At 52.0% G+C, this 19,686-nt stretch overlaps 1 protein-coding gene across 2 annotated transcripts in view; it reads left to right on the plus strand.

Moving 5' to 3' along the window:
• MOV10L1 (Mov10 like RISC complex RNA helicase 1) overlaps positions 1 to 19,686 on the plus strand; it is a 73,867-nt gene that overhangs the window by 20,660 nt on the left and 33,521 nt on the right. For both annotated transcript variants that reach the window (XM_047066179.1, XM_047066180.1), the window contains exons 6-13: positions 2,305 to 2,448; positions 2,941 to 3,182; positions 3,596 to 3,728; positions 5,053 to 5,247; positions 7,783 to 7,897; positions 14,502 to 14,679; positions 14,956 to 15,026; positions 18,567 to 18,658. In XM_047066179.1, coding sequence (XP_046922135.1) covers positions 2,305 to 2,448; positions 2,941 to 3,182; positions 3,596 to 3,728; positions 5,053 to 5,247; positions 7,783 to 7,897; positions 14,502 to 14,679; positions 14,956 to 15,026; positions 18,567 to 18,658 — 1,170 coding nt within the window. The remainder of the gene's footprint in view (positions 1 to 2,304; positions 2,449 to 2,940; positions 3,183 to 3,595; positions 3,729 to 5,052; positions 5,248 to 7,782; positions 7,898 to 14,501; positions 14,680 to 14,955; positions 15,027 to 18,566; positions 18,659 to 19,686) is intronic.

Here is a 19,686-nt window from a genome sequence, read left to right on the forward strand (position 1 = left end):
CTTTCACAGGTTGGCGTTTTTTTTTTAAAGTGTTGAACATAGTAGGTTCTTAGAATTGTTGAATTTCTTTCATTCTATGGCCCCAGTAACCTCCCACCTTGTCCACGTGTGTGTATGACACACAGTGGGGCCTTCCCCGAGCTCCCAGTGTAAACGGCAGCCTTGCCCTGCCTCCTGCCCTGTCCTCTGCCCGCTTTCTCTCCTTAGCACTTAACCTCCAGTGAGCTTGCTCTACGTGTCCCTTAGTGACTCTGTTTATCCTCTCCTAGAGGATAAACTTAGAATGCAGGTTCTATGCCGGAAGGAATTTGTGTCCTGTGTCCTGCTCTGCGCTGAGCACCTGCCTCTGTCCGTGCACCTCGGGAGTGGGGCACATGTGGGGACTGTGAGGAGCAGCACCGCGGGGAGTGCCACTGGGTCACGGATGGCACGTGACACTCAGGAGGATGGACCGCCTGGCTCAAGGCTGTGGAGATGTGTGGGGTGGGGAGACTCCGCCATGTGGGAACCTTGCCCCACCCTATCTAGCAATCACTGTCACCCTTGGCCGCCCAGTGCCCCCCGTTCCCCTGCCCCACAGGACCCTGCTTCCCGCTGGAGAATGACTCAGGCCCACCTGTGGGGCAGTGAAGCCAGACGCATTGCCCTCACCTCCTCTCACAGCCCAAGAAGGCCTGGGAGGCACAGGAGTTCTAGTGTCAGCTCCCTCTGATGGACCCAGTGGTGCGAGCATGAGACAGGCAGGACTTGCTGCCCGGGGTCGGTGCCACGAGAAGAGAGCGGTTCCCGCCCGCATCTGAGTTGGGCTCTTGGGCCTCCTGCTAGCTCTGTCCTGCTCCCACCAGGCAGCAGCCCAAAGCCCTGGGGCAGGAGTGGGCACCTGGTCACTTGGAGCCACCGCCCAATTTAAGGAAACACCCATATCGTGAAAACAGGCGCTTCCCTGGCTCTTCATTTAAGCTCAGAAATGCTTGGGGCGCCTGGGTGGCGCAGTCGGCTAAGCGTCCGACTTCAGCCAGGTCACGATCTCGCGCTCCGCGAGTTCAAGCCCCGCGTCGGGCTCTGGGCTGATGGCTCGGAGCCTGGAGCCTGTTTCCGATTCTGTGTCTGCCTCTCTCTCTGCCCCTCCCCCGTTCACGCTCTGTCTCTCTCTGTCCCAAAAATAAATAAACGTTGAAAAAAAAAAAATTAAAAAAAAAAAAAAGAAATGCTTGAAAAGAACACTGCATTTAACTAGGCTCCTGACTGCCCTGGGCACAGGAGGGTTGCAGGATGGTGACCGGTCCGTGACTGACCGTCGACAGAAGGCAGTTGCCATCTTAGGCCTCAGGATCAAGTATATTCATCGGAATGACTTACGGTTTGTCTCCTCTTCTAGATTCTTATTGCCCAGTCTGGGTTTTTTTAAACGTTTACTTTTTAACATGCCCTGTGGCTTACCGATTTGCTGTTTTGGTGGCTCACAGTGGGTGTGGACTAGCATCGTTGAGTGGGCAGGGGCACCACCAGTGGGCTCCCCAGCTGTGGATGGTTAGTTTCTGGGGAGTCTCCTCAAGTGGCCCCCAGGCTGCAGTGGACTCAGATGTAGGTCTGGGGGTGCTCATTCTCCTTGGGGAGGGTCCCTCTAATCCCAGATGGATCGCGTGAGGCTTCTCCCTTGACTGTTGACCTCCTCGAATAGTCATCTTCACGGCAAGGGAAGTGTCCCCGCTTCGTTGCTGACGCTGGTCAGAGCGGGGGGTCAGCAGGTGAGCGGTGGATGAAGGGAATTTGCTGGATCCTGGGGAACTCACAGCCAGTGGGCAGTCAGTGCCCATTTCCCGAGTTTGTAACAGACGAATGTCCCGCCCTTCACAAGCTCAACAAATGCCCTCTGTGTGCCCAGCTCTGTTCTAGCCCCAGGAGTACTGCCTTGGACAGAGAAGACCCGTGTTTCTGCCCTGGGAGAGTTGGGAGAGTTTAGGTGCTGTCACCCCACTCAGGTTTCCTGTGCCCAGAGAAGAGGCTGCTGGGGGCAGCACGGGGCATCAAGGCTCTGTGTGTGTGGGTTCCCTCCATGAGCTGGACTCCATTCCACAGCGTTGGCCCCGCGTGTGCTCCCCACTCACACCCACAGTCTGCCTGCCCAGTTGAATGTCCAAAAGACAGTCCCAATTGATGAGCGCAAAGGCCGAGCTTCTGCTCTCCGGATGCAGTTCCTCCTGCTGTCTTCCCCATCCCAGTTCACCGGGTGCTGGGGAGAAGGGGGAGTGGTGCTTTAGGACGCCTGCCACAGTGATGCTGTTCTATGGGTGCTCTCTCCAGGGACTCCTCTGCCTTTGAAGAGACTGCCGACGAGTTCTGTGGAGCACTTTTACTGAAGAACAAAGGTGACATCGAAGTCACGAGGTTGACAAATTTTGGAACGTTAAAAGAAGGAGAAAGTAAAAATATGGTGATCTGGATAGAGTAAGTTTAGCGCTCAAATAAAGTTACATTTAACAGGTTTTAAATTGTGATTTAAGAATTTCTGTAGAATAGGGGCGCTTGGGTGGCTCATTTGGTTAAGCATCTGACTTCGGCTCAGGTTATGATCTCATGGTTCATGAGTTCAAGCCCCACATCGTGCTCTGTGCTGTCAGCGTGGAGCCCATTTCAGATCCGCTGTCTCCCAATCTCTCTGCCCCTCCCCTGCTCCCCTGCCCCCCGACTCATGTGCTGTCTTTCAAAAATAAATATTTAAAAAAAATTTTTTTAAAGAATTTCTGTAGAACCAACTTTACTTTGTTCGTTTTTTCCTTTATGGAAATCTTTTAGTTTTTCAGCCTAAAATATTCTTTTTACTTTCAAAGGTATTTACAGTCATCTCTCACTCATCAGATTGAATTCTGTGTTTTATGGTAGCTGATTATTTTAGCTTCAGGATCTTATCTGTATTCATGGCTCATTTTCTTTTTCCAGGAATAAAGGAGACATTCCTCAAAACTTAGTCAGCTGTAAACTGGCTGGCTGGGATAAAGCTAAGCAATTCAGATTTCAAATGCTGGATAAAGGCCAGACATGCCCGGCAGGGTCTCTTGTTCCTATTCCTGAGAAGAAGAATTTTTCAGATAAAAATACTAACTTTCTAGACAGCCTCCAAAAAAACAGAACCTCTCAGGCGTCAGAGAGCAGTTTGGTGAAGAACGGAGACATCTCTCCAGGTAGGCGTTTCACCTGTTACCGTGTTCGGCCGGCTGGGGCTTGGCTGCCTGTGTGCCCTGCTGGGCCTGCGTGACAGTGAAGCTGCTCTTGGGGGGGCCGGGGGCCCGCGTGGCCAGAGCACTCCAGCCGGTGCAACGGATTATACTGCGAGCTTTTTGGTTCTGGGCTCTTCTCTGATGTTTTGTGGCTGAGGAGAAGAGCAGAAATAGCTCGACAGATCCCAGAAGTGCTTCAGACGTGCTGGTTCCCGTGAATAGTTCTGAACTCGGGAAAGGCTGCCCGCTGTCCGCTGCTGTCTGGTGCTTTGGCTGTGTGCGTGCCTGTCTGTGGGTGAGCGTTCATTTCCGCGAGCACCTGCCGTCAGGAGCAGCCTACCCCTTGATCTCATTTTGGTTTAAATTCCATCTCCCAGATGACTGTACCTGTAAAGGAGAAAACGGAGACAAAGAAAAGGCAACACCAAGGAAGCAGGCGACGGAGCTGGACCCCGGAGGGCTCATCCCTCCAGGTGGAAAAACCCTCATCGTGATTATGTGTGACGCAAAGTACGTGGCTGGAGGGTCGGGAGGGAGTTTACTTTGGGAACATTTGTACATTCGTCTCTGTAGATTTCCCGTGTGATACTTCTAGGTTGGAGGTTATAGAATATTCCTAACGATTTTGATGAGACAAAACCTTGAGAAAAATCAGTGGGGAGAAAATGGCTTTAGTGAGTTTACCGACCCAAGGAGTTGCTCCCCAAGCCTGACCCGCTGCCCCCACCCCGTTCACCCGGCTTCTGACCCTCGGTCCTGTTGTGCACTCTCAGCCTCTGCTCCTCCCTTCCCCTCACCCTCCTGCTCCCTCAGCTGAGGCCTTTTTGCCCTCCACCTCCACCTCCACCTCCACCTGGGCAGCTGGCCCCGATGCAGGCTCCTGGGGCAGGGGGCTGAGGCCTCCCTCCCTGTGCAGGCTGCGTGCAGCAGGCAGGCGAGCCTGAGGGTCCTCCTCCTCCTCTGCCTCCTTTCCTGAATCCCGAGCTCCCCAACCCTGCCTGCTTGCTCCCCACCGCCCTCTGGTCCCGCCTGCATCTGGGCTGCAGGCCTCTTCCTTTCTCAGTAGTCCTCTACGTTGCTAATTCTAAATCTTTTCTAAAATGGAACTCTGGGAGCACCTGGGTGGGTCAGTGAGTTAAGCGTCCAACGCTTGATCTAAGCTCAGGTCGCGATCCCAGGATCGTGAGATCAAGCCCCGCATAGGGCTCTGCACCAGCAGCCTGGAGCCTGCTTGGGATTCTCTCTCTCCCTGTCTCTCTGCCCTTCCCCCACTTGTGCGTGTGCAGTCTCTCTTAAAATAAATAAATCATCATCGTCGTCATTAAAATGTGACTCTGATTAAACCACCACCTTGCTTCAAACCCATGGGTGACTGACCATTCACACAGATTGCCCTTCAGTCAGCGGTATGTGGTGCCACCACTTTAAAGGATCCCTTTAATGTGACGATAAGAGATCTGTGAAAAGGCAGTAGGTGGGCACAACGTGTGGAGCGTCCAGTAGAACCTGAATTACAGCAACAGGAGGAAATTGGGCAGAAAGCAAAGTGAAAACAAGATTTCTGGTAACATTGTACGTGTTCTGATTAAAACTTGACGACACTGTCTTTCCCGTTGTTCTCAAGTTTGAGAATTACAGCTTATGTGGCTGATTTGATCATAGGAAAATGATATGTTCCTTGCTTCTGAAAGTTCCTTTTTTCCTTTGAGAAGAATTAGTAAAAACTAGGGGTGACCGTGGTTTCGTAGCCCGTGTCACACACGCGCACGAAGGGAAACTCTGTCAGGCCCGCTTGTCTTCTGACCACAACTCTGATGCGTTTTGTCTTCTCAAGGAGCCCAGGCCGCTGCAGGGAGCTCCTCCTGCTCTGCTTCTCCAGCTTCACGATCGGGCGGTTCCTGGAGGTGAACGTGGTCAGCGGGGAGGAGTCTCTAATAGCCGTCCGAGAACCGTTTTCCTGGAAGAAGTCTAAAACTACTCCCACGTTAACATCCACAAAAACTACAGTTGTTGTGACCGCACAGAAAAGGTACCGTGAGCAGAAAAGACCTCAGGATCCACAGTGCGCTCGTGGGGTGTGAGAGACGCGTGTGGCTGCTGTGTTGTTGGAGAGCGGCAGTGGGGGGGCACTGTGGCGGGCGCCTCTTTCAGTCGCCTTACTTGGGGGAGGGGTGTGTTTTCACGATGCTCGTCAAGTTGTGTGTGCAGAATGGCTCTACAGTGTGAGTACGGAGTAGTAGGCCATGCCCCCCCTCCGCCCCCAACTCCGCCCCAGCTGCTCCCCACCCCACCCCCCAGCTTCCTATGTTCCCAGCAGCCCAGCCTGGCTCCTGAGACATCCCGCATCCCACACGGGCACCCAGAGGCACCCGTCAGCAAGGGGGCCACAAGATGTGGCTGGTGGGCGACCGCCCAGGCAGGGACTGAGGGAGAGGCTTCCAGAAAGTGCTACAGGACAACATGCTCCGTCTGCTGCTGCTGGACCCAGAAATCTCCACAAAGCAGATTGTTTTGAAGTTTGGTGGCAGAAAATCGGACAGGGATGTGAGGACGATTCCCGACTTTGCTCAGTGATGTGAAGACTCCTCCCCCCGCCCCGCTGTAGGAACTGACAGGTTTAACCTCGGTCCTGCCCAGAGTTCCTGGAGTAACGCGTATTTCCCTTCTAATATTAGAAAACCCTGAATGTCAGGTCACATTTTTGCCCAGTAACAACTTAAGGTAAGGTGTGAAGGATGTTGCTAATTTGCAGACTAAAAAACTATTAGAGTAGTATGTGGTTGGCTTTGGGGTTATATCATTATTTGAATCCAGCACTGCCACCAAGGTGCTGTGTGACCTTGGGCTCATTTCTTAGCCTTTCTGAACCTCAGTCTCATTCATAAAACGATAGTCTCTCCCTCACTTGGTTACAAAGATTAAATGAGGTGAGATATGTAAAAGACATAGTTTCCAACATGGAGTGATCAGTAGCGATCAGTAAGGAGTAAGAACCATTGGTCGTGGAAAGGACATGTTCTGGGGATGGAACGTGGAACACGAGAGCAGTTACCATAGCCTATAGGCAGGAAAACATCCTGAATGATAGGGCCTTAATTATAGGAACATTTAAGAACCCCAGATTGTCACATAGTGGTACGCCAGGCAACTTTCTAGTTATCATTTGGCTTTAACTAGAGGAATGAACTAGACCGACAGTCCCCTGATCAGCTGCTTCCCTGTTTGCTGTGTGGGAGTGTCTCTAAACCAGGAGACACTGGTTTCCTGTTGGCAAGGTAGTGACCCAGAGTGTCCTGGTTGGCGTGGGCCTCCTGGAACTCCCAGTACCTGCACCTACCCACCACCCCACCACACACATCCTGCCACCTTTGCTCCCCGCCCAGAATGGCATTGTCTGTGTTTGCTTAGCCAGTCTGTTGAGGGCCTCTTTGTGCCAGGACCTTCTCAGCTGAGTTCCCAACCGTTTTAGGCTGTAAACAGACATGTTTTGTTAACTCAGAGTGCATTTTGAGGCCAAGTCGTGACACTGTTCAGGCCTTTTATCTAAACGTGTGTGTGGTGAGGATCCTGTCCCCTTTATGCTGTCCATGTGCGTAGTTAATCCTTTGCTGCCACTTACGAACGCCTCCACTTTTGACGTGCACTTCGCACCGTGCTTTGATGGAGCTCCTGCCACAACCCGTGTCTCAGCTGGGAGGTGGCGGCCCTTCCCGGTGCTGCTGCTGGTGGCTCTGGCGCTTCCAGGGGCCTTTCGGCCACGGAGCTTCTCTCTAAGCAGCCTTCCCGTCCAGAGCCTAGCTACGGGGACGTACAACCGAGGTGACCGTTTGTGGAGTAAGGAGGCAGGGGTACGGGTGTCCCACCCTCTGCGCTCAGGCCTGAGCTGGAAGCAGGACTTGGAATGAGGGAGGAGTGCCCAGTGCCTTTCTTCGCTTCACGCGTCTGGACAGCCTGGCGTCGAAGATTCACCGGACCTCCCGTGTGACCCCTGTCGTCTTTCCGACTGTCTCTTCTTCCAGCTGCTTCCTTCCTGGTCATTCTCTATCAGCCTCACCTATGGCAGCAGTGATGTTCCTCATCCTGGCGGTGGCCGGCTTCGGTGACACCTGCGCACCTCCCTCTCCGGGACGAGTCGAGGCTTGTTTCCCCAGAGAAGCTCCAGGCGGAAGCCGGAAAGGCAGGGCCCATCAGAGCAGCCTCTACCGAACGTGTGGTCCTGCAGCATTGCGGGGATGGCTCTGGCATTGACAGGCTCGAAGCAGCAGAAGAGCTAGCTGAGGGGAAGCTTAAGAGTGGCTGTTGCAGACTCATGGGACCCGAGGGGCCCTTGGGTGCTGCAGCCCCTCTCCTCTTGAGGACAAGAGAGGGCCCAGGGAGGGAAAGGGCCCCAGAGCAGCTGAGTTTGCAAACTACGGATGGACACCAGCAGTCCACCTGTTAGTTTCGGTTCCTGACTGCCCTTTAGCCTTTCTGAAGTGGACAAGGGCGTCTAGTGAAAAGGGCTGGTGGAAAACGTGTGGGTGATTAAGAATTACTTTTGACTCGGGAATTTTTTTTTTTTAAGGAACTCAAGACGCCAGCTTCCAAGTTTCCTTCCACAGTACCCAATACCAGATAGACTTAAGAAATGTGTGGAACAAAAAATCGACATTCTGACTTTTCAGCCGTTACTCGCAGAGGTAGGGAAAGGGTCTGAGAAAATACTCTTCACTGAGAAAAAACTTAGGTTTTCTGACGGAATCAGGGGGAGCCCTATCCGGGTTCATTTTTTGCCACAGTTGGCTGGGAATTTCCAGTTCATGGGAGACGGGTCCCCCTGCCGCCGACACTAGTTGTGGGGACGCCGGCAGCCCAGCCTGTCTCTGCTTGGCGTGGCTATCCCTCCAGGGTCAGATTCTCAGCAGCTGGGAAGGCGTCACGTGTGGGAAGGCCCTGAAGCCATTGGGACCAGGGCGGGGACCAGAGCCGGGACGGCAGGGCCACACAGCTGCCGCCCTTGCCGGGTGCCATGGTGCTGCCTTGTGCTCAGGCCCATTGGTGGCTCCCGGAGGAAGTCTTGTCCAGCCTGTCCACTGTTAGAGGTGGTGGCTGAAGCCAGACCCGGAGTGGGGCCCCTGCAGGGGAGGGGTGGCACCGAGGAGCCCAGGGACAGGGAACACATGCCTGTGAGCACATGGAAACCAAGTCCAGGCAAAAGGAAAGTGTCCATCTGCTTGGTGGGGAGAGCGCTTGCCCGGTGTACAGGAGGGCACTTCCCATGGGGTTCGGGGGTCCACGAGCCTGTGCGGTGTCCAGGTGATGACGGGGAGACCAGACAGCAGCCGGAGGGCGCCCTTATGTGCGCTGAGCACTTGCGGCAGGGGAGAACAGGTGGACGTGGGGCTGTGCGCAGAGGAAAGAAGGTTTAGGGGGAAGCGGGGACCTGGGGAGTGGTTGTCTGAACCAGAGCAGATGCCCCTAAGGGTAGTGGGGCCCTTCCTTCCCGCGAGGCTCTGGGCCCCCAGCGGCCGGGCAGGGGAGGCTCCCGCGGTGCCGTGGCGTGCGTTCGGGAGGCACAGGTCGGAGGGGCCCCCCCCTCCCAGACTTGCTAGCCTTCTGGAAGAGGGAGAGAGAGGCCACATACGGTGAGTAGCACATGGAGACACCGGGCAGGTGGGACAGCCCTGCGTGGCTGGGCCGCTGGCACGGCCGCTTGGAGGGGCCAGTGTTGCAGAGCGTGGATGGAGCGGGCCACAAACTGGAAGCGGGGAAGCTTGTTAGGAAGGCGTTGTAGTATCCGTAATGAGTTCTGGGTCTGAACTAGGTTCCGTGGCAGCAGGCTGGCCATAGAAATAGTTGGGGGGAGGGGGCACACCCTGAGGTCAAGTGACTGGACCATCACGAGAGCCTGTGTGTCCCTGACTCCCCTTCACGTGAGCCTGGGCACCGGGAAGGGACCTTCCTCATGAAGGCAGAAGTTCGCAGATGAAAATTGAAGCGATAACGTTGATGGTACCAGTTGTGAAAAGTGCTGTGAGGCTGAAGGTTCCAGACTTGTGTCGCAGGTGTGGTCTGTTTAGTCATGTAACTGCCCGTGAGACGTGCCCTTGGTCAGCGTCCCCGCAGCCCGCGTGAGTGTGGGCACATGCTGTGATGAGCACATGGTGTCACCGCGGTCCAGATGAGGGACGCCTCTGTCCCCCCAGCATTTCTGTGTGCCCCCACCCCATCTCTCTGCTTCACGTGCTCCACTTTCTGTCGCCAGATTTTTGTTTCCTTTTTGGAATTCTACAAACAGAATCCTAGTATTCTTTTTCTTTGGCCCTTTAACTCGGTGTAGTTATTCTGGTTTGAGGTCCGTCTGTGTGGTAGACAGAAGAACGGCTCCCAAAAGATGTCCACGATTCACACCGGCACCTCTGACCTGGGTCACCTCACATGGTGGAGGGGACTCGGCAGGTGGGGGAGATGACCCTGGATTTTCCAGGTGACCCGGCGGAGCCCAGGAGTCCTTGTGGGAGGGCACCAGGAGGGTCGGACCCCGGGAGGTGGACGGGCCGGTTGGCCCGTGATGGCGGGGATGTGGCGCTTCTCGGAGAAGAACGGGCAGGAGGACATGCTTCTCCCCGGGGGGCCTCCAGGAGGAAGCGGCCATACCCACACCTGGGATTCAGCGCATGAGGCGAGGTCACATCTGTCACAGTTGGTACTGCTGTGTCCCTGCTTCTTAGGGCTGTGTTGTCGCCATGGGAGCGCATTCCTCAGCTCACCTACTGATGCTACACAGGAGGAGTCCCACACTGCATGGCTGTGTGTCACAAGACACCTGGCCACGGAGGCTGGCGGGCTGCCTTCCAGCCAGGGGCCGGAAGAAGGGGGCCGGGGGAGGCAGTGCCGACCGGGTCAGGCTGTCATTACAGGTGGCCGCACCACACCGTGAATGTGCTCGGTGCGCTAACTTGTCCACCTGAAAATCGTCCATCTCGTGAGTTTCAGCTGCTTTTTCTGCCTCTGTTGCGAGGATCGTGTGGTTTTCTTTCTTCAGTCTGTTCACGTGGTGAATTCCTTTGATTTTCCAGATGTTAGATCAGCCTTTTGTTCCTCTGATAGCACTCACGTGTGTGCACACGCGTTCATCTGTGTTCACGAGGCACGTTGGTCTGTAGTGTGGTTTTCTTGTGACACTTTTGTCCTGTGTTGATTCGAGCATAGCGTGAGCCTCCTAGGATGGTTTGGGGTGTCCCCTCCTCTTTATTTTCCTACGAGTGTGTGTATAGGAGTGGTACTACTCATTCCTTAAATCTCTGACAGAATTTACCAGCAGGCCTTCAGGTCAGTTTTCCTTGTGGGAAGATTTTTAATTAGGAATTCAATTTCTTTAGTGGTGATAGGGCAAATCAGCTTCTTTCTTGAGTGAGCTTTTGTGGGTTGTTTTTTTTAAAGGACTTTGTTACTATTTAAGCTAATTTATTTGCATGAAGTTGTTTATAATGTTGGTAATTTGCACCTCTTTTTTCCTGATCATTCTGGTTAGATGTTTATAAATTTTTACTAATCTTTTCAGAGAGTCAGCTTTTAATTTTATTGTTTCTTTTTTTTTTTTTCATTGATGTCTGCTCTGATTCTTACTATCTTTCCTCTTCTTACTTGGTTTCATTTGTTCTCTTTTATGTTTATTGACATTTGTTTCATAGCTTAAAATATCTGTTTTGCTAAGTATTTCTTGCACACTTGAAAAGAACATGCTTTGTGCCCTTAGTAGTGGGTTATTCTGTAAAAATCAGGGTGTGTTGGTCAGTAGTGTTGTTGAAATCTTCTGTGTCCTAATTGACATCTGTCTCCTGTCCCACCACTTCTGGAGAGGCAAGTCTCACTCATAGCCGTAGACACGTGTCTGTTTGTCCATGCCAGGCCATCGGTCTTTACTTCCTGTATCGCAGCTCTGTAATTAGGGGCAGAAATATTCATGGTTATCATGTCATCTTCATTGGTTAGCCCCTTTTTCGGCATGAAACGTCTCACTTTATTCCCGGTGTTCTTGGTTCTGGAATCTACTCTGTGTGATACTCGTGTAGCTTATGCAACTTGTTTCTGATCAGTGTTAACATGGTGTTTCTTTTGTCCTACTTTTAACCTGTTTATGATTTTACCTTTTTTTTTTTTAAGTCTTTTTTAAAAAAATTTTTTAATGTTTATTTTCGAGGAAGAGAGAGAGAGTGAGTGGGGGGTGGGGGGGCAGAGAGAGAGACACAGAATCCAAAGCAGGCTCCAGGCTCCGAGCTGTCGGCACAGAGCCCGATAATGGGGCTCGAACTCATGAACTGCAAGATCATGACCTGAGCTGAAGTCGGACACCCAACCAACTGAGCCACCCAGGTACCCCATTTATGACTTTATCTTTAAAGAGTGTTCCTCGGGGCACCTCGGCTCAGTCGGTTGACCGTCCGACTTCAGCTCAGGTCGTGATCTCATCGTTCGTGAGTTTGAGCCCCACGTCGGGCTCTGTGCCAACAGCTCAGAGCCTGGAGCCCGCTTAGGATTCTGTGTCTCCCTCTCTCTCTGCCCCTCCCCTGTTCACACTCTGTCTCTCTCTCAAGAATAAATAAATACTTAAAAAATTTTGTCGGTAAAACGTGTTTCTCATAGGAAGCCCTCAGTTGGTTCTCGCTCTTTTACCTATCTGACAGCCTCTGCCTTCATTGTGGTGTTTTTACTTTCGCGTTTGCGTGGTTACTGATATGACTTTGTTTAAATTTATCATTTTGCTATTTGTATTTGTTCATTGTTTCCTTTTTTTTTCTTTTTCTGCTTTTATTTTGTAATTCCGTTTATCTCCTCTCTCGGCTGGTAACTTTTCTCTTGCAGCGTGTGTCCTGTCGCTTCAGGGTTTCTGACAGCGCTATGCACTAGAACTTTCTGCTGCGATAGACATGTTCTGTGTCTGTGTTCTCTGACATGGCGGTCGCTGGCCACAGGTGGCTGTGGAGCATCTGAAGTGTGGCTGCTGCACCAGGGGAATGGAGTCTTCAGTTCTCTTTAACTTTACTTCAGTGCAGCGTTGAGTAGCTGCGTGTGGAAGGTGGTGTCGTGTCGGCGTAGCACAAGCTTGAAGCATCTAGGGGTCTAGTGTGTCCCACATGGTGAGACCCCCATGGCAGCACCTTCCCGGTCTCTTTTCTTGGACATTTTGCTAATGTCATAAATACGGCCTCTACATACGCTCTGAGATTCATGCTGTGTTTTACCGTGTTTACTTTACATATATATCGTCCGTTATCTTTTAAAAGCGAAGTCTTTTCTGACGCCTACCATGTAATTCCCATTCTTGGTCCACTGCTTTGCGTGGACCCACACCCCCCCATGGGGTCCTTGTTCTGCTAAACAAAGGGAACGTCTTTGGTGCTCATCTGCGAGTGAGCGGTTCTTTCGGCCCTTGTATGTCTGGAAGAGTGTTTCACCTCCATTCTTGAAAGATATTTTTGCTGGGTCTTGAATTCTAGGCTGGAGCTTTGCAGAGGCCGCTCTGCTGTCTTCTGGTTCGTTGCTTTCCTTCTTACCTTTTGTTCTTTTGCATGTAATGTGCACTTTTTTCTAGCAGCTTTTAAGATTTTCTCCTTATCACTAGTTGTAAAAAAAAAAATAATTTACAACATGCCTTGGTACAGTTTTCTTCCAATTTCTGGGCTTGGGGTTCCTTGAACTTCTTGGATATATGGACTTACGGTTTTCCTCAAATTTGGGTATTTTTTGGCCATTCTGCCTTCAGATAGTCTTTCTGCTGGGCCCCTCCTTCAGATTCCCGCTGCTCCTTGGAGCCGCCCCGCAGCTCAGAGATGCTCTGCTCAGATGTCTTCAGGACTTGCCTCTGCATTTGGGAAGGTTCCTATTGCCAGTCCTCAAGTTCACTAGTCCTTTTTTTTTTTTTTTTTTGCAATGTGTAGTCTGATCCAGCGTGCTTTAACATCACACATGATAGTTCTCCTCTCCACCGGTTCAGTTGGCTCTTTTTTAGATCTTCTGTGTGTCTACTTCACGTGCTCAGTCTTTTCTCGTTCTTCAAAGAACAGCTATTTCAGTGTCCTTGTCTGCAGATTCTGTCATACATGTCATATCTGGTTCTGTTGAGAGGTTTTTCTCCCCGTTGTAAGTTGTAGTTTCTGTTTCTTTCTAAGTCTGCTGACCGTTTTTTTAAAATGTTATATTGATTTTTCAGAGAGAGCTGGGTTTTTTTTTGTTTTTTTTTCTCACAAGAGTGGGAAGGGCATAGAGAGAGGGAGACAGAGAATTCAAAGCAGGCTGTGCACTCAGAGCAGTGAGCCCGACGTGGAGCTCAGACTCATGAACCGCGACATCATGACCTGAGCTGAAGTCGGACACTCCACCGACTGAGCCACCCAGGCACCCCTAAGCCTCGTAAGTTTTCAATGCCAGACACTCTGGATTTTATCTGGTCAGCTGTTGGATATTTATCCGTTCCTGAAAATATTTTTAAGTTTGTTCTGGGACGCAGTTAAGTTACTTGGAAACAAATACTTTCGAGCCTGGCTTTAAGGCTTTGTTAGGTGGGTCCAATACCTGTTGGAATGCTAGGTCTGATGTCTCGTCTGTTACAAGCCTTTCCATTGGGGCTGATGGGAACCACGCTGCTCTTGGTCCTATGTGAGCTCTAGGAATTATTCCATCTAATCCAGTGGCTCTCAGCCCTGGAGACATTTTTGGCTGTCATGACGGGGGGGGGGGGGGGGGCGGCGCGAGTATCAGCAAGTGGGTAGGGGCCAGGAATGCTGGTAAGTGCCCAACGATGCACAGAACGGCCCCCACCCCAGAGAATGGTGGCAGCCCGGGTGCTGGTCGAGCCCTGCTCTTATCCCATTAGTTGGGTGTCCCAACATGACATGGTTTCCTATACTCGTGCACTGACCAGTGCTCGGCTGACAGCCCGGAGGGGACCCTCCGAAGTGCTCCACACCTCTGTGCTGCTCTCTCTTCCTGGCGCTCTGCCACCTTGGCCTCCTTGGACCCCAGTTCCATGCCCTCAGTGCAGAGACCACACAGCTCCCCTGGCCCTCTGCGCCAGGGCCTGGCAGCTCTCAGGTGGCAGCCGGGGCCGTCGCGAGGCTCCCTGGGGTACACGGGCCACAGTCCCATGCTGGTGGTGGTTGGTGTTTGAAAGCTGCCTTCTCCCCGGTCTGCTGAGTTTCAGCAGCTTGGACACAGCGGCTCCAGTGCCCGCCACTTTCCTGGATACGGGCGTGTCGGACATGTGACTCTGTTCTCACTAACTTGCTGGGGTTTTTTTTTCAGCTTTTGAACATGTCAAACTACAAGGAGAAGTTTTCGACTTTGCTCTGGCTTGAGGAGATTCATGCAGAAATAGAACTGAAAGAGTATAACATGAGTGGGGTCACCTTGAAAAGAAATGGGGATTTGCTGGTTCTGGAGGTCCCAGGACTGGCTGAAAGTAGGCCTTCTCTGTACGCAGGTGGGTTTGTTACGTGTCCTGTTTTCTAGAGGGACCGCAGACGCTGCCCCCTTTGGGGGAGAACGTGTGAACCGCAATACTGCAGTCCCGTCGTCTCCCTTCCTTTGCTTTGGCTCAGAGTTTTCCGTGCACCCAGCCCTGCGCTTTGGCCGTGGTGACACGATTCCTAAGCAGCTGACCCCCGCTGACGTTTGTTCACAGCGTTTGATTTTATAGTACAGCAGCAAAGCTCTGTGATTTTATCATTTTACATGTCATGCTATGTTTTTTAACTAGGTGATAAGCTGGTCTTAAAAAGCCAAGAGTACAGCGGACATGTCATCGAGTACATCGGCTATGTGATTGAGGTGAGAGGCGCGCCTGCTCCGCTAGTGCTGGGCCAGCCCTTCCGGCCAGTCGGGGGTCACCTGCCCACCCTGGCTGGGGCAGAGGCGCTTTTTCAGGCTTTGACGGTACTTCAGAAGATGCAGGATAGGGGCGCCTGGGTGGCGCAGTCGATTGGGCGTCCGACTTCAGCCAGGTCACGATCTCGCGGTCCATGAGTTCGAGCCCCGCGTCAGGCTCTGGGCTGATGGCTCAGAGCCTGGAGCCTGTTTCGGATTCTGTGTCTCCCTCTCTCTCTGCCCCTCCCCCGTTCATGCTCTGTCTCTCTCTGCCCCAAAAATAAATAAACGTTGAAAAAAAAAATTAAAAAAAAAAAAAGATGCAGGATAAAGTAAATACTTAAATAAATTTGATGCAGAAAGAGAACTTAATAGCTTTTTAAAAATTATGTACTTTTTGGGGTGCCTGTGTGGCTCTGTTAGTTAAGTGTCTGAGTTGGATTTGGGCTCAGCTTGTGATCTCACAGTTCTATGAGTTCGAGCCCCACGTTGGGCTCTTGGGCTCTGTGCTGACAGCTCAAAGCCTGCTTGGGTGGGATTCTCTCTCTCTATCTCTCTCTCCCCGCCCCCCCAACCCCTCGCACACGTGCTCTCAAAATAAATAAAAAAAATTTTGGGGCGCCTGGGTGGCGCAGTCGGTTAAGCGTCCGACTTCAGCCAGGTCACGATCTCACGGTCCGTGAGTTCGAGCCCCGCGTCGGGCTCTGGGCTGATGGCTCAGAGCCTGGAGCCTGTTTCCGATTCTGTGTCTGCCTCTCTCTCTGCCCCTCCCCCGTTCATGCTCTGTCTCTCTCTGTCCCAAAAATAAATAAACGTGGAAAAAAAAAAATTAAAAAAAAAAAAAATTTTTAAGTCCTATAATTTTCAATCACGTAAGCCGTATAGCCATATTTACCTTTTAAATATATCATGTGTAAGTTGTGATGTTTGCATTTAGTCAAATTTGGGCATCCTGAATGTGCTCCAGAAGAGAGAGCCTCGGAAGGAAAAATGCACTTAAAAGTCTACAGCTCTTACTGCTTCTGTGGAGATTTGTTGGCTTTTCTAGCCCCCTCCTGGCCCACCACAAGGTTGTGTGACTCGGCAGCTGGTCTCCATTGCCACCCTGCTCGTAGCACTGCCGCGAAGGGTCAGGGGAAGCCTGCTCACTGCCTCAGGCAGAAAACTAACTGAGGACGCACCAGAGCCCTGCCTCTGGAGTGGGGATGGGCTGCGGGGTCTAGAAGTGTCTGGTAAGGATTTGCAAGAGGAGCGACATCCGGCCTCCGCAGCCACGCTTGCCGCATTCTGCACCAGCACACCAGTGCCAGCCCTGGCCAGTGCAGCTGGTTGTGAAACCAGTGCTGTAGGACGACTGGGGAGGGAGCCGACCCTTGGCGCCCTGCCAGCTGCTCCCGCTGACTGTCCTCAGGGATGTGGCGGCACAGCGAGCTGCCCTCTCTCCCCCTGCAGAGTGGTGGCCACTTAGCCTGAACCTCCCCGGCTGTAACCACTCTGGCTGTCGACCAGGAGGTATGAGGAGCCCATTATGGCCAACTGGCACAGTCTTAGCTTCCAAAGAGTAGACCCGATTGTGCCCCTCAGGGAGGAAGCCCTGGGGACTAAAGCCTCAGAAGCAGCAGGGCCAGAGATTGAAGGTACAAGGCCCCCTTGGGTCCTGAACACTGGTTGGGGGGGCGCCAGCACCATAAGCTGACAAACCCACACCGAAGCCTTGGGGGTGTTGAGCACCCTTACTCATCCTTCGGTGGGATATTCCACAAAGTCATCTGCCTCTGAGTGATGGAATTCATGGTCGAGTTAGTAAACTCTACAGGCCTCGGCCCATCGCTGTACTTGATTCTCTAGAATTTCATTTTTGGCCAGTGCAGTGGCATAGGAAACCATGATGGTTCAGGAGCCCCTCAGGAGAGCCCCACAGGTGGTGTGGTGGGCAGAGGACACGCATCCAGGATGAGCACTTACTTACTCCATTGATGTCAGATTGGTTCTTCCTTGACAGGCGGCCCAGTGTTCTCACCCTGGCAGCAGCTGGTGGGGACGTTCCAGAGTGAGGCCACTGTGCATCTGGCAGGTTGTGTACTCATGCTAGTCCGGGGGGCCCCAGCACTGACCCCTGCCACCATAGTCACCTCCACAGAGGGGCCTCCTTGTTGCCAGGAGCATGTGCCTGGAAACAGACATGGTCATGTCCTCCTTTCCTGCTTAGTTTATCTCATTGAGCATGATTTTCATCTCCAAGCACTCTGCTTGATTTATTAAAGGTGCCCTGGATTTTTTTTTTGGAGGGAGAGAGGGGTGAGTTTTTTTGTTTTATTATTTTAGAGACAGCATGGGCGGGGGTGGGGGGGTGCAGGGGCAAAGTGGGGGAGAGAGAGAGAGAGAGAGAATGAGAATCCTGAGCAGGCTCCATGCTCAGTGCAGAGCCATCTTGGGGCTCTATCCCAATGGCCCTGGGATCATGACCTGAGCTGAAATCAAGAGTGGATGCTCGACCGCGAGCCACCCGGGTATCCTGCTCTCTTAGTTTTTATATTAGGTGTGTTTATCTTTCTCTTTATGGATTTTTTTAAAAATTTCATATGTAGTATTTCAGGTTTCTGGAAATAACTGTCAGTGTGTGAAGTCCTTCGGGCCCAGATCTGTGATGGCTGTTTTTGCTGACCCTCACTCTTGGTGATTTGCTTCCTTGTGTGCTTGGTGATCTTTAATTACAGACTCATTTTCATCTGTCTCCATCCCTGGGAAACCTGGGGACCCGTGCCGGGCTCCCCCTCCGTCCACAGGGATTGTGGCTTCTGCTCTGCTTCAGGGAGGGGCCCTGCTGACGGGGCATCTCCACCACCCGTGTGCCTGCCGGCCTCCCGTCACAAACCGGAGCCGGCTCCGGTCACCCGGCCTCCGTGAAGCCCGCGCCGCCTGGCAGCCCTCATTCAGTTTGCACCCCTTTTCAACTCAGGGCTTTCCTTCCTGTTTTGTTTGTTTGTTTGTTTCCTCCCGTGCTCCCTTAGAAATTCCCTTTCTGCCCCGCCTGTCCAGGAACAGCTTTGTGCAGGTGTTAGTTTTGGCTGGAGGGTCCCAAGATGCGTAGTTCCCTATTCTGGAAGGGGAAGTCTTGGAATGACCTCTTTACGGAGGTGCTTTTGCGGCAGGTACCTCTCGCTGCATTGGTCATTGTTTGCTTTCTCGTCTTCTTCAGAGACATGGCCTGTGTGGCACACTGTTTCCCCAGAGCCCAGATCTCTAGGGTGCAGCCAGTGAGAAGCTCAGTAAGTGTGCTGGTGTGGGTGCGTCCACCGACCAGGTCCTCCCGTGTGGACAGTGTAACGACACCAAACAACACTGTGATTTAATCCTCTTGATTATTTTTGCAGGGATTTAAAATGCCCAAGTGTAGCTCAAATCTGTAAAGGGTTTCATGATGTGTTGCTAGATAAAGATAGAAGATTGTCCCAACGAATCCAATGTAAAGTATGGAAATTAAATTGTTTGTTTCCTTTTTAGATTCACGAAGAAGAAGTAACTCTTAAACTTAACCCAGAATTTGAACAAGCATATAACTTTGAACCCATGGATGTGGAATTTACATATAACCGGTGAGGCTTTCGGTGTCTCTTCCTGCAAGCGCGTTTTCGCTGTTGATGGCAGCAGCCTCTTCCGTCCGTCTCTCCACCCAGAAGTGCCGGGGTGGGGGAGGCAGCATGGGGTGTTCGTGTTTCTAGGTCACGACTCCAAAGTTGCAACATTTTCTCTTCATTCATTTCTGGACTTTAAGTACGCGGAGATCTTGTCATTTACCACGTTGCGAGCGTGGAGCAGTGGCCCTGCCAACCTGCCGTCCCCTCCCTTTCATCCACTGCACCCCCCCCCCCACTAACTGGGATTTTGTATTTGTTTCTCCCTTGCTTTAAAAAAGAAAAAACAGTTTGTGCATCTTTATGCACACACACGCATACACCCACACACAGGAAAAATGTATTTAAAAAAATTTTTTTTTAACGTGTATTCATTTTTTGAGAGAGAGAAAGTGTGCACAAGCAGGGGAGGGCCAGAGAGCAAGGGAGACACAGAATCCGAAGCAGGCTCCAGGCTCTGAACTGTCAGCACAGAGCCCCACGCGGGGCTCGAACCCACAAACCATGAGATCATGACCTGAGCCGAAGTCAGACACTCAACCGACTGAGCCACCCAGGTGCCCCAAGTGTTTTTTGGGTTTGTTTTGAGCTTGCGGTCCCTAGTGTCGAGGAGGATTTCACTGGCATGTTACCAGGATTCTCCATGTTGTGTGTCACTGTTCAGTGTCACCTACTGCTTTCTCCCCGCCCCCCCCCCCCCCGGGTGAGTCCACTACTCTACTTGTTGTGTGGACGGACATCGGCCCTGTCTCTGCTCTGAAGGTTTTCTGTGGGCACCTTCTCCCTCCTTGTGCACAGACACTCATGTTTTCTGGGCTGTACACTTAGAAGTGAGACTGTGGTTTGGGGGATGTACATGTCAGCTTTTACCTGTGGTGACATCAGAGATCCCCAGAACCGGCATCTGTAAGAACCTCTTGATCCATGCCAGGCCAAACCTGGCTTCGTTAGTCTTCTAAATTTGTGCCAGCTTGCTAGGTATATAATGT

Source organism: Lynx rufus, unplaced genomic scaffold, assembly GCF_022079265.1.
Source record: "Lynx rufus isolate CCGP_SWC_20201006 ecotype Redwood Valley unplaced genomic scaffold, mLynRuf1.p SCAF_7, whole genome shotgun sequence".
Taxonomy (NCBI): Eukaryota; Metazoa; Chordata; class Mammalia; order Carnivora; family Felidae; genus Lynx; species Lynx rufus.